A 12500-nucleotide genomic window follows, 5' to 3' on the forward strand; every position below is an offset into this window, starting at 1 on the left:
GGGCATGGTAACAGACCTGCTGTCATCAGCCCCAGAGGGCATGGGAACAGACCTGACTGTCCTCAGCCCCAGAGGGCATGGTAACAGACCCTGTCATCAGCCCCAGAGGGCATGAAGGGAGAACAGACCTCTGTCTCAGACCCCAGAGGGCATGGTAACAGCCCTGACTGTCATCAGACCCCAGAGGGCATGGACTGAACAGACCTGCTGTCATCAGCCCCAGAGGGCATGGTAACAGACCTGACTCCCTGTCATCAGCCCCAGAGGGCAGAGTAACAGACCTGACTGACACCAGAGCAGAGGGCATGGTAACAGACCTGCTGTCATCAGCCCCAGAGGGCATGGTAACAGACCTGCTGTCCCAGAGGGCATGGTAACAGACCTGCTGCCCCAGAGGTCATGGTAACAGACCTGCTGTCATCAGCCCCAGAGGGCATGGTAACAGACCTGCTGTCATCAGCCCCAGAGGGCATGGTAACAGACCTGCTGTCATCAGCCCCAGAGGGCATGGTAACAGACCTGCTGTCATCAGCCCCAGAGGGCATGGGAACAGACCTGCTGTCATCAGCCCCAGAGGGCATGGTAACAGACCTGCTGTCATCAGCCCCAGAGGGCATGGGAACAGACCTGCTGTCCCAGAGGGCATGGGAACAGACCTGCTGTCATCAGCCCCAGAGGGCATGGGAACAGACCTGCTGTCATCAGCCTCAGAGGGCATGGGAACAGACCTGCTGTCCCAGAGGGCATGGTAACAGACCTGCTGTCATCAGCCCCAGAGGGCATGGGAACAGACCTGCTGTCCCAGAGGGCATGGGAACAGACCTGCTGTCCCAGAGGGCATGGGAACAGACCTGCTGTCATCAGCCCCAGAGGGCATGGGAACAGACCTGCTGTCATCAGCCCCAGAGGGCATGGGAACAGACCTGCTGTCCCAGAGGGCATGGTAACAGACCTGCTGTCATCAGCCCCAGAGGGCATGGGAACAGACCTGCTGTCCCAGAGGGCATGGTAACAGACCTGCTGTCATCAGCCTCAGAGGGCATGGGAACAGACCTGCTGTCATCAGCCCCAGAGGGCATGGGAACAGACCTGCTGTCCCAGAGGGCATGGTAACAGACCTGCTGTCATCAGCCTCAGAGGGCATGGGAACAGACCTGCTGTCATCAGCCCCAGAGGGCATGGGAACAGACCTGCTGTCATCAGCCCCAGAGGGCATGGGAACAGACCTGCTGTCATCAGCCCCAGAGGGCATGGTAACAGACCTGCTGTCATCAGCCCCAGAGGGCATGGTAACAGACCTGCTGTCATCAGCCTCAGAGGGCATGGTAACAGACCTGCTGTCATCAGCCCCAGAGGGCATGGGAACAGACCTGCTGTCATCAGCCCCAGAGGGCATGGGAACAGACCTGCTGTCATCAGCCCCAGAGGGCATGGGAACAGACCTGCTGTCATCAGCCCCAGAGGGCATGGTAACAGACCTGCTGTCATCAGCCCCAGAGGGCATGGTAACAGACCTGCTGTCATCAGCCCCAGAGGGCATGGTAACAGACCTGCTGTCATCAGCCCCAGAGGGCATGGTAACAGACCTGCTGTCATCAGCCCCAGAGGGCATGGGAACAGACCTGCTGTCCCAGAGGGCATGGTAACAGACCTGCTGTCATCAGCCCCAGAGGGCATGGGAACAGACCTGCTGTCCCAGAGGGCATGGGAACAGACCTGCTGTCCCAGAGGGCATGGGAACAGACCTGCTGTCATCAGCCCCAGAGGGCATGGTAACAGACCTGCTGTCATCAGCCCCAGAGGGCATGGGAACAGACCTGCTGTCATCAGCCCCAGAGGGCATGGGAACAGACCTGCTGTCATCAGCCCCAGAGGGCATGGGAACAGACCTGCTGTCATCAGCCCCAGAGGGCATGGGAACAGACCTGCTGTCCCAGAGGGCATGGGAACAGACCTGCTGTCATCAGCCCCAGAGGGCATGGTAACAGACCTGCTGTCATCAGCCTCAGAGGGCATGGGAACAGACCTGCTGTCCCAGAGGGCATGGGAACAGACCTGCTGTCATCAGCCCCAGAGGGCATGGGAACAGACCTGCTGTCCCAGAGGGCATGGGAACAGACCTGCTGTCATCAGCCCCAGAGGGCATGGTAACAGACCTGCTGTCATCAGCCTCAGAGGGCATGGGAACAGACCTGCTGTCATCAGCCCCAGAGGGCATGGGAACAGACCTGCTGCCCCAGAGGGCATGGGAACAGACCTGCTGTCATCAGCCCCAGAGGGCATGGTAACAGACCTGCTGTCCCAGAGGGCATGGGAACAGACCTGCTGTCATCAGCCCCAGAGGGCATGGGAACAGACCTGCTGTCATCAGCCCCAGAGGGCATGGTAACAGACCTGCTGTCATCAGCCCCAGAGGGCATGGGAACAGACCTGCTGTCATCAGCCCCAGAGGGCATGGGAACAGACCTGCTGTCATCAGCCCCAGAGGGCATGGGAACAGACCTGCTGTCATCAGCCCCAGAGGGCATGGTAACAGACCTGCTGTCATCAGCCCCAGAGGGCATGGTAACAGACCTGCTGTCATCAGCCCCAGAGGGCATGGTAACAGACCTGCTGTCCCAGAGGGCATGGTAACAGACCTGCTGTCCCAGAGGGCATGGGAACAGACCTGCTGTCCCAGAGGGCATGGTAACAGACCTGCTGTCATCAGCCCCAGAGGGCATGGGAACAGACCTGCTGTCATCAGCCCCAGAGGGCATGGGAACAGACCGGTCTGTCTGTTTCATGAAGGGGAGGAAGAAGAGATAGGCCGCCAGTAATTGGCTCACCTTGGCGTTGCCCTGTATGTGATTGGCTCACCTTGGCGTTGCCCTGTATGTGATTGGCTCACCTTGGCGTTGCCCTGTATGTGATTGGGTCACCTTGGCGTTGCCCTGTATGTGATTGGCTCACGTTGGCGTTGCCCTGTATGTGATTGGCTCACCTTGGCGTTGCCCTGCATGTGATTGGCTCACCTTAGCTTTGCCCTGGAAATTAAAGGTGAGGACGTACTCCCCCGGCCGCGTCTCGCTTTGGCGAATCACAAACAGCCCGTGGCTCCTAGCGCCGCCCGCCAGCACCAGTTGGGCCGCCCGTACGCGTGACAACGTCCCGTGGAACCATGGGTAGGTTGCCAGGCTGGGGTCAGCCTCCGCCTCGGTCGCTCCCTCACCTGAAACCCCTGAGGGAGGAGAAAAAAAGAGGTGAGATCACATGGTAAAGATGGACCACACCCCCTCTGACTTCTTCAAACTATATATTTGTATTATATATTTGTATGTTAATATAGAATAATGATACAACTACCATTGAACAGTTTGGGATCACTTAGAAATGTCCTTGTTTTCGAAAGAAAAGCTAATTTTTTTGTCCATTAAAATAACTTCAAATTGATCAGAAATACAGTGTAGACATTGTTGATGTTGTAAATGACTATTATAGCTGGAAAAGGCAGATTAGATATGTTATAGCTACATAATGGGTACAGAGGAACATTATCAGCAACCATCACTCCTGTGTTCCAATGGCACGTTGTGTTAGCTCATCCAAGTTTATCATTTTAAAAGGCTAATTGATCATTAGAAACCCATTTTGCAATTATGTTTGTGCGTTCGATTACAGGCTCAAAATGGCCCGAAATAAAGCACTTTCTTCTGAAACTCGTCAGTCTATTGTTGTTCAGAGAAATGAAGGCTATTCCATGTGAGAAATTGCCAAGAAACTGAACATCTCGTACAATGCTGTGTAATACTCCCTTCACAGAACAGCGCAAACTGGCTCTAACCAGAATAGAAAGAGGAGTGGGAGGCCCCGGTGCACAACTGAGCAAGAGGACAAGTACATTAGAGTGTCTAGTTTGAGAAACAGATGCCTCACAAGTCCTCAACTGGCAGCTTCATTAAATAGTACTCGCAAAACACCGGATGCTGGCCTTCTAGGCAGAGTTCCTCTGTCCAGTCTCAACGTCAACAGTGAAGAGGTGACTCCGGGATGCTGGCCTTCTAGGCAGAGTTCCTCTGTCCAGTCTCAACGTCAACAGTGAAGAGGAGACTCCGGGATGCTGGCCTTCTAGGCAGAGTTCCTCTGTCCAGTCTCAAAGTCAACAGTGAAGAGGAGACTCCGGGATGCTGGCCTTCTAGGCAGAGTTCCTCTGTCCAGTCTCAACGTCAACAGTGAAGAGGAGACTCCGGGATGCTGGCCTTCTAGGCAGAGTTCCTCTGTCCAGTCTCAACGTCAACAGTGAAGAGGAGACTCCGGGATGCTGGCCTTCTAGGCAGAGTTCCTCTGTCCAGTCTCAACGTCAACAGTGAAGAGGAGACTCCGGGATGCTGGCCTTCTAGGCAGAGTTCCTCTGTCCAGTCTCAACGTCAACAGTGAAGAGGAGACTCCGGGATGCTGGCCTTCTAGGCAGAGTTCCTCTGTCCAGTCTCAACGTCAACAGTGAAGAGGTGACTCCGGGATGCTGGCCTTCTAGGCAGAGTTCCTCTGTCCAGTCTCAACGTCAACAGTGAAGAGGTGACTCCGGGATGCTGGCCTTCTAGGCAGAGTTCCTCTGTCCAGTCTCAACGTCAACAGTGAAGAGGTGACTCCGGGATGCTGGCCTTCTAGGCAGAGTTCCTCTGTCCAGTGTCTGTGTTATTTTGCCCATCTTTAATCTTTCTTTTCTTTTTATTGGCCAGTCTGAGATATGGCTTTTTCTTTGCCACTCAAAGCAGACACTTTTATCCAGGGGTGAAAGTAGAATTCATTTCTTCCCGGTACAGGACCACCCACATGTTCTATGGCACTAATCGTAGAACTACACAAAGAGTCCCGATTAATTCAATAGGGTTTCAGTCGTAAAGATTTTGTCATTTAACTTTGTAAACGTTTTGTTGTGTCATAAACACAACCGGGTCATGATGTTTTCATCTGATGGTCAAACAATCACTTCAAAAAGGTCTCCTTTACTAGGTTATCAGTGTACGAGTCTCTTAACCAATAAGAAGTGTCCAACTGATTCCACGAAGAACCGAGTGTCGGGGGGGGTTCTCTCCTCCTTTGTCCCCTCACCTGGTTGTCAGGTCTTAATTGAAAAGGTAAAAACCACAACAAAAACCCGGTCTTTCTGTGGAATGTTGATATAGATTTTTAAAATGATTTGATCTTTATTTTACTAGGCAAGTCAGTTAAGAACAAATTCTTATTTTCAATGACGGTCTAGGAACTGCCTGTTCAGAACTAACGACAGATTTGTACCGGGGATTTGAACTTGCAACCTTCCAGTTACTAGTCCAACACTCTAACCACTAGGCTACCTGTCAGCTCGGGGATTTGAACTTGCAACCTTCCGGTTACTAGTCCAACACTCTAACCACTAGGCTACCTGTCAGCTCGGGATTTGAACTTGCAACCTTCCAGTTACTAGTCCAACACTCTAACCACTAGGCTACCTGTCAGCTCGGGGATTTGAACTTGCAACCTTCCGGTTACTAGTCCAACACTCTAACCACTAGGCTACCTGTCAGCTCGGGGATTTGAACTTGCAACCTTCCGGTTACTAGTCCAACACTCTAACCACTAGGCTACCCTACCGCCTCTACACTCTAACCACTAGGCCACCCTGCCACCTCTACACTCTAACCACGAGGCCACCCTGCCACCTCTACACTCTAACCACGAGGCCACCCTGCCACCTCTACACTCTAACCACTAGGCTACCCTGCCACTACACTCTAACCACTAGGCTACCCTGCCTCCTCTACACTCTAACCACTAGGCTACGTGCCTCCTCTACACTCTAACCACTAGGCTACCCTGCCTCCTCTACACTCTAACCACTAGGCTACCCTGCCGCCTCTACACTCTAACCACTAGGCCACCCTGCCTCCTCCACACTCTAACCACTAGGCTACCCTGCCGCCTCTACACTCTAACCACTAGGCCACCCTGCCTCCTCCACACTCTAACCACTAGGCTACCCTGCCGCCTCTACACTCTAACCACTAGGCACCCTGCCGCCTCTACACTCTAACCACTAGCTACCCTGCCGCCAACACTCTAACCACTAGGCTACCCTGCCCCTCTACACTCTAACCACTAGGCTACCCTGCCACCTCTACACTCTAACCACTAGGCTACCCTGCCACCTCTACACTCTAACCACTAGGCCACCCTGCCACCTCTACACTCTAACCACTAGGCCACCCTGCCACCTCTACACTCTAACCACTAGGCCACCCTGCCACCTCTACACTCTAACCACTAGGCACCCTGCCACCTCTACACTCTAACCACTAGGCCACCCTGCCACCTCTACACTCTAACCACTAGGCTACCCTGCCGCCTCTACACTCTAACCACTAGGCTACCCTGCCGCCTCTACACTCTAACCACTAGGCTACCCTGCCGCCTCTACACTCTAACCACTAGGCCACCCTGCCGCCTCTACACTCTAACCACTAGGCTACGCTGCCGCCTCTACACTCTAACCACTACGCCACCCTGCCACCTCTACACTCTAACCACTAGGCTACCCTGCCACCTCTACACTCTAACCACTAGGCTACCCTGCCACCTCTACACTCTAACCACTAGGCCACCCTGCCACCTCTACACTCTAACCACTACGCTACCCTGCCTCCTCTACACTCTAACCACTAGGCTACCCTGCCTCCACTACACTCTATCCACCAGGCTACCTGCCGCCTACACTCTAACCACTACGCTACCCTGCCGCCTCTACACTCTAACCACTAGGCTACCCTGCCACCTCTACACTCTAACCACTAGGCTACCCTACCACCTCTACACTCTAACCACTAGGCTACCCTACCACCTCTACACTCTAACCACTAGGCTACCCTGCCGCCCAGATTGAACTTGTCCACCGCAGTCCGACCGTGTCTCGATGTTGGCAACTCATCTCTGCCTTGGCCAAACGTCTATGCTTTGAAGAGTAGGCTATACCACTCGTTGTCAAGTCCATTTCGTCCGCGCCTCTGACAAGCGGTAATGATAACGGGGTGTAATGTCCGTTTTCTTGACATTTTGTTTTAATAATTGTGATAGGCTCAGGTGTTTACAGGTACGGCCTAAACACCTACTATTTATTTACATTCACACCTGGTTTTATCCAAAAACGACAGTCATACGTGCGTACAGTTGATGTTTCGGGCGGACCCGGGAATCGAACACACTATCCTGCCATTGCAAGCGCTCCCTACCAGCCGAGCCTACAGTTCCTCTTACCTGGGGCGGGGCTTTTCCCCTGGGCCTCTGGGCACTGGAGGAAACGCTCCAGGGGGACATGGGAAGGGTGCTGGGTGAAGGGTAGTTCTCTGCAGTGGACAGAGGGGGCGCTATACAGTGCTGCTGAGCCACAGGATCTGTCAGGGACACCTGGACACAAACAACAGAACATACTGTACGTAACACGACACAACATTACACGGCAGCCAGATTGACAGCACATCCATTTCCTCTCAAAAGGCAATGTGTGAGGTTAGGTTACGAGTGTGTGTGTGTGTGTGTGTGTGTGTTTGTTTGTCTCACCTTCTGACAGAAGCTCACAGCTGCAGGAGGCCACCATGGAGAACTCTTTAGACGCCTGGCCGTGGGGACATGACGCCAGCTCAATGTCATCTCCACTGTCCCTGTGCCACACACACACACACACACACACACACACACACACACACACACACACACACACACACACACACACACACACACACACACACACACACACACACACACACACACACACACACACACAATGTATGTCTGTTTATGGCCGTCCAGAAACACGCCGTGACTGAACAGACAAACTCACTGTACCAGAAGAACTCAGCGTGAAATAGTGTGAGAGAGAGGGGGGGGGGGGATCTGTCAAAAACTCTCTGTGAGCTGTTCCCTCCCTCCCTCCTCAGTGAATATTTATCCCTCCATTTACCCAGGGTCCATGCAGTCCTGGATGTCAGACACCCAGGAGTTTTTCTGCAGCGAGTCGATGGTCTCCAGGATATATTCACCTCCATTTTCCACCTGTGGAGAGAAAACACACCAAACCACAGAACAGTTACTGTTTGTGAGTCCAGAGGAGAGCCAGACAGACTTCTGAACACACTGCAAGAAAGAGAAGTAGGCAGAGAGTTTGGTTTTGTCGGGTCAGGTAGTCGTGTCTATAAGGTAGAGTTGTGAGAGAACAGAACAGGGAGAAGACAGGGTAATGTTGTGAGAGAACAGAACAGGGAGAAGACAGGGTAATGTTGTGAGAGGGAGAACAGGGAGAAGACAGGGTAATGTGAGAAAACAGAACAGGGAGAAGACAGGGTAATGTTGTGAGAAAACAGAACAGGGAGAAGACAGGGTAATGTTGTGAGAAAACAGAACAGGGAGAAGACAGGGTAATGTTGTGAGAAAACAGAACAGGGAGAAGACAGGGTAATGTTGTGAGAAAACAGAACAGGGAGAAGACAGGGTAATGTTGTGAGAAAACAGAACAGGGAAAAGACAGGGTAATGTTGTGAGAGAACAGAACAGGGAGAAGACAGGGTAATGTTGTGAGAAAACAGAACGGGGAGAAGACAGTGTAATGTTGTGAGAAAACAGAACGGGGAGAAGACAGGGTAATGTTGTGAGAAAACAGAACAGGGAGAAGACAGGGTAATGTTGTGAGAAAACAGAACAGGGAGAAGACAGGGTAGTGTTGTGAGAGAACAGAACAGGGAGAAGAAAGGGTAATGTTGTGAGAAAACAGAACAGGGAGAAGACAGGGTAATGTTGTGAGAGAACAGAACAGGGAGAAGACAGGGTAATGTTGTGAGAGAACAGAACAGGGAGAAGACAGGGTAATGTTGTGAGAGAACAGAACAGGGAGAAGACAGGGTAATGTTGTGAGAGAACAGAACAGGGAGAAGACAGGGTAATGTTGTGAGAGAACAGAACAGGGAGAAGACAGGGTAATGTTGTGAGAGAACAGAACAGGGAGAAGACAGGGTAATGTTGTGAGAGAACAGAACAGGGAGAAGACAGGGTAATGTTGTGAGAGGTAGAACAGGGAGAAGACAGGGTAATGTTGTGAGAGAACAGAACAGGGAGAAGACAGGGTAATGTTGTGAGAGAACAGTACAGAGAGATGACAGGGTAATGTTGTGAGAGAACAGAACAGGGAGAAGACAGGGTAATGTTGTGAGAGAACAGAACAGGGAGAAGACAGGGTAATGTTGTGAGAGAACAGAACAGAGAGAAGACAGGGTAATGTTGTGAGAGAACAGAACAGGGAGAAGACAGGGTAATGTTGTGAGAGAACAGTACAGAGAGAAGACAGGGTTGTGTTGTGAGAGAACAACAGGGAGAAGATAGGGTAATGTTGTGAGAGAACAGAACGGGGAGAAGACAGGGTAATGTTGTGAGAGAACAGAACGGGGAGAAGACAGGGTAATGTTGTGAGAGGTAGAACAGGCTGAAGACAGGGTAATGTTGTGAGAGGTAGAACAGGGAGAAGACAGGGTAATGTTGTGAGAGAACAGAACAGGGAGAAGACAGGGTAATGTTGTGAGAGGTAGAACAGGGAGAAGACAGGGTAATGTTGTGAGAGAACAGAACAGGGAGAAGACAGGGTAATGTTGTGAGAGGTAGAACAGGGAGAAGACTGGGTAATGCTGTGAGAGGTAGAACAGGGAGAAGACAGGGTAATGTTGTGAGAGATCAGAACAGGGAGAAGACATGGTAATGTTGTGAGAGGTAGAACAGGGAGAAGACAGGGTAATGTTGTGAGAGGTAGAACAGGGAGAAGACAGGGTAATGTTGTGAGAGATCAGAACAGGGAGAAGACATGGTAATGTTGTGAGAGGTAGAACAGGGAGAAGACAGGGTAATGTTGTGAGAGAACAGGGAGAAGACAGGGTAATGTTGTGAGAGGTAGAACAGGGAGAAGACAGGGTAATGTTGTGTTATGATGTCTTACCCTTACCTTCAGGACGAAGGTGTTGTCTCTGTCAGGCATCTCCAGGGGCATGGTGGTCCTCACCTCCACAATGGCAGACAGAGGGATGCTCACCTTGGGCTTTGATGACTGTTGGACACACACACACACACACACACACACACACACACACACACACACACACACACACACACACACACACACACACACACACACACACACACACACACACACACACACACACACACACACACACACACACACACACACACACACACACACACACACACACACACACACACACACACACACACACACACACACACACACACACACACACATCCCAATCCTTTTAGATTTCAATTAAAAAGTGCTCTGTATGTGTGTGTGTGTGTGTGTGTTTGTGTGTGTGTGTAGGTATTGTCGTAGAGGTTTATCAGTTGATCTGACTGCTCTTCATCTTCATCTCCCTGTATGACTGACTAGCTGTCCTGAGTCCTCCACTCAGCTCATCTCCCTGTAGGACTGACTAGCTGTCCTGAGTCCTCCACTCAGCTCATCTCCCTGTGTGACTGACTAGCTGTCCTGAGTCCTCCACTCCACTGAGCTCATCTCCCTGTATGACTGACTAGCTGTCCTGAGTCCTCCACTCAGCTCATCTCCCTGTATGACTGACTAGCTGTCCTGAGTCCTCCACTCAGCTCATCTCCCTGTGTGACTGACTAGCTGTCCTGAGTCCTCCACTCAGCTCATCTCCCTGTAGGACTGACTAGCTGTCCTGAGTCCTCCACTCAGCTCATCTCCCTGTAGGACTGACTAGCTGTCCTGATTCCTCCACTCAGCTCATCTCCCTGTGTGACTGACTAGCTGTCCTGCCTGCCTGCCTGCCTGCCTGTCTGCCTGTCTGTCTGTCTGTCTGTCTGTCTGTCTGTCTGTCTGTCTCTTCTGTCTCTTCTGTCTCTTCTGTCTCTTCTGTCTCCTCTGTCTCCTCTGTCTCTTCTGTCTCTGTCTCTTCTGTCTCCTCTGTCTCTCTCACAACCACAGACTCTTGTCTGATATTGTGTCTCTGACATTGCCTACTGTCTGTCTGTGTCTGTCTCTGTGTGTGTGTGTGTGTGTGTCTATCTGCCTGTGTGTCTATCTGCCTGTGTGTCTATCTGTCTGTCTGTCTGTCTGTCTGTCTGTCTGTCTGTCTGTCTGTCTGTCTGTCTGTTTGCTGGGAGATAGATGGTGTGCTGACGAGGCATGAAGCAGAGGCAGGGTATCCGGACAAGCCCAGGCAAGGCAGAAGTGAGACTTTATGACTCAGACATTCAGTCTCACTGACACTGTTGACTCTACTGGTTAGAGGGGCGGCAGGTAGCCTAGTGGTTAGAGGCAGGTAGCCTAGTGGTTAGAGGCAGGTAGCCTAGTGGTTAGAGGGGCGGCAGGTAGCCTACTGGTTAGAGGGGCGGCAGGTAGCCTAGTGGTTAGAGGCAGGTAGCCTAGTGGTTAGAGGCAGGTAGCCTAGTGGTTAGAGGAGGCAGGTAGCCTAGTGGTTAGAGGAGGCAGGTAGCCTAGTGGTTTGGAGGGGCGGCAGGTAGCTTAGTGGTTAGAGGCAGGTAGCCTAGTGGTTAGAGGGGTGGCAGGTAGCCTAGTGGTTAGAGGGGCGGCAGGTAGCCTAGTGGTTTAGAGGCAGGTAGCTTAGTGGTTAGAGGGGTGGCAGGTAGCCTAGTGGTTAGAGGGGCGGCAGGTAGCTTAGTGGTTAGAGGGGCGGCAGGTAGCCTAGTGGTTAGAGGGGCGGCAGGTAGCCTAGTGGTTTAGAGGGGCGGCAGGTAGCCTAGTGGTTAGAGGGGCGGCAGGTAGCCTAGTGGTTTAGAGGGGCGGCAGGTAGCCTAGTGGTTAGAGGGGCGGCAGGTAGCTTAGTGGTTTAGAGGGGCGGCAGGTAGCCTACTGGTTAGAGGGGCGGCAGGTAGCCTACTGGTTAGAGGGGCGGCAGGTAGCCTAGTGGTTAGAGGCAGGTAGCCTAGTGGTTAGAGGCAGGTAGCCTAGTGGTTAGAGGAGGCAGGTAGCCTAGTGGTTAGAGGAGGCAGGTAGCCTAGTGGTTTGGAGGGGCGGCAGGTAGCTTAGTGGTTAGAGGCAGGTAGCCTAGTGGTTAGAGGAGGCAGGTAGCCTAGTGGTTTAGAGGGGCGGCAGGTAGCTTAGTGGTTAGAGGCAGGTAGCCTAGTGGTTAGAGGAGGCAGGTAGCCTAGTGGTTTAGAGGGGCGGCAGGTAGCCTAGTGGTTAGAGGCAGGTAGCCTAGTGGTTAGAGGGGTGGCAGGTAGCCTAGTGGTTAGAGGGGCGGCAGGTAGCCTAGTGGTTTAGAGGCAGGTAGCTTAGTGGTTAGAGGGGTGGCAGGTAGCCTAGTGGTTAGAGGGGCGGCAGGTAGCTTAGTGGTTAGAGGGGCGGCAGGTAGCCTAGTGGTTAGAGGGGCGTCAGGTAGCCTAGTGGTTTAGAGGGGCGGCAGGTAGCCTAGTGGTTAGAGGGGCGGCAGGTAGCCTAGTGGTTTAGAGGG

General features: G+C 52.5%; 1 protein-coding gene across 2 annotated transcripts in view; it reads right to left on the bottom strand.

Moving 5' to 3' along the window:
* Positions 1–12500, bottom strand: part of LOC127913929 (SH2B adapter protein 2-like) — a 55966-nt gene that overhangs the window by 12325 nt on the left and 31141 nt on the right. Inside the window, exons 3-7 of one of the 2 annotated variants that reach the window (XM_052487934.1) lie at positions 9995–10096; positions 7973–8064; positions 7573–7673; positions 7270–7419; positions 3015–3220 (exon numbers count right to left, since the gene is read on the bottom strand). In XM_052487934.1, coding sequence (XP_052343894.1) covers positions 3015–3220; positions 7270–7419; positions 7573–7673; positions 7973–8064; positions 9995–10096 — 651 coding nt within the window. Of the gene's footprint in view, positions 1–2658; positions 3221–7269; positions 7420–7572; positions 7674–7972; positions 8065–9988; positions 10097–12500 lie in introns of those variants that run through there. The other variant, XM_052487850.1, reaches the window with a different exon arrangement.

Source organism: Oncorhynchus keta, chromosome 1 (assembly GCF_023373465.1).
Source record: "Oncorhynchus keta strain PuntledgeMale-10-30-2019 chromosome 1, Oket_V2, whole genome shotgun sequence".
NCBI lineage: Eukaryota > Metazoa > Chordata > Actinopteri > Salmoniformes > Salmonidae > Oncorhynchus > Oncorhynchus keta.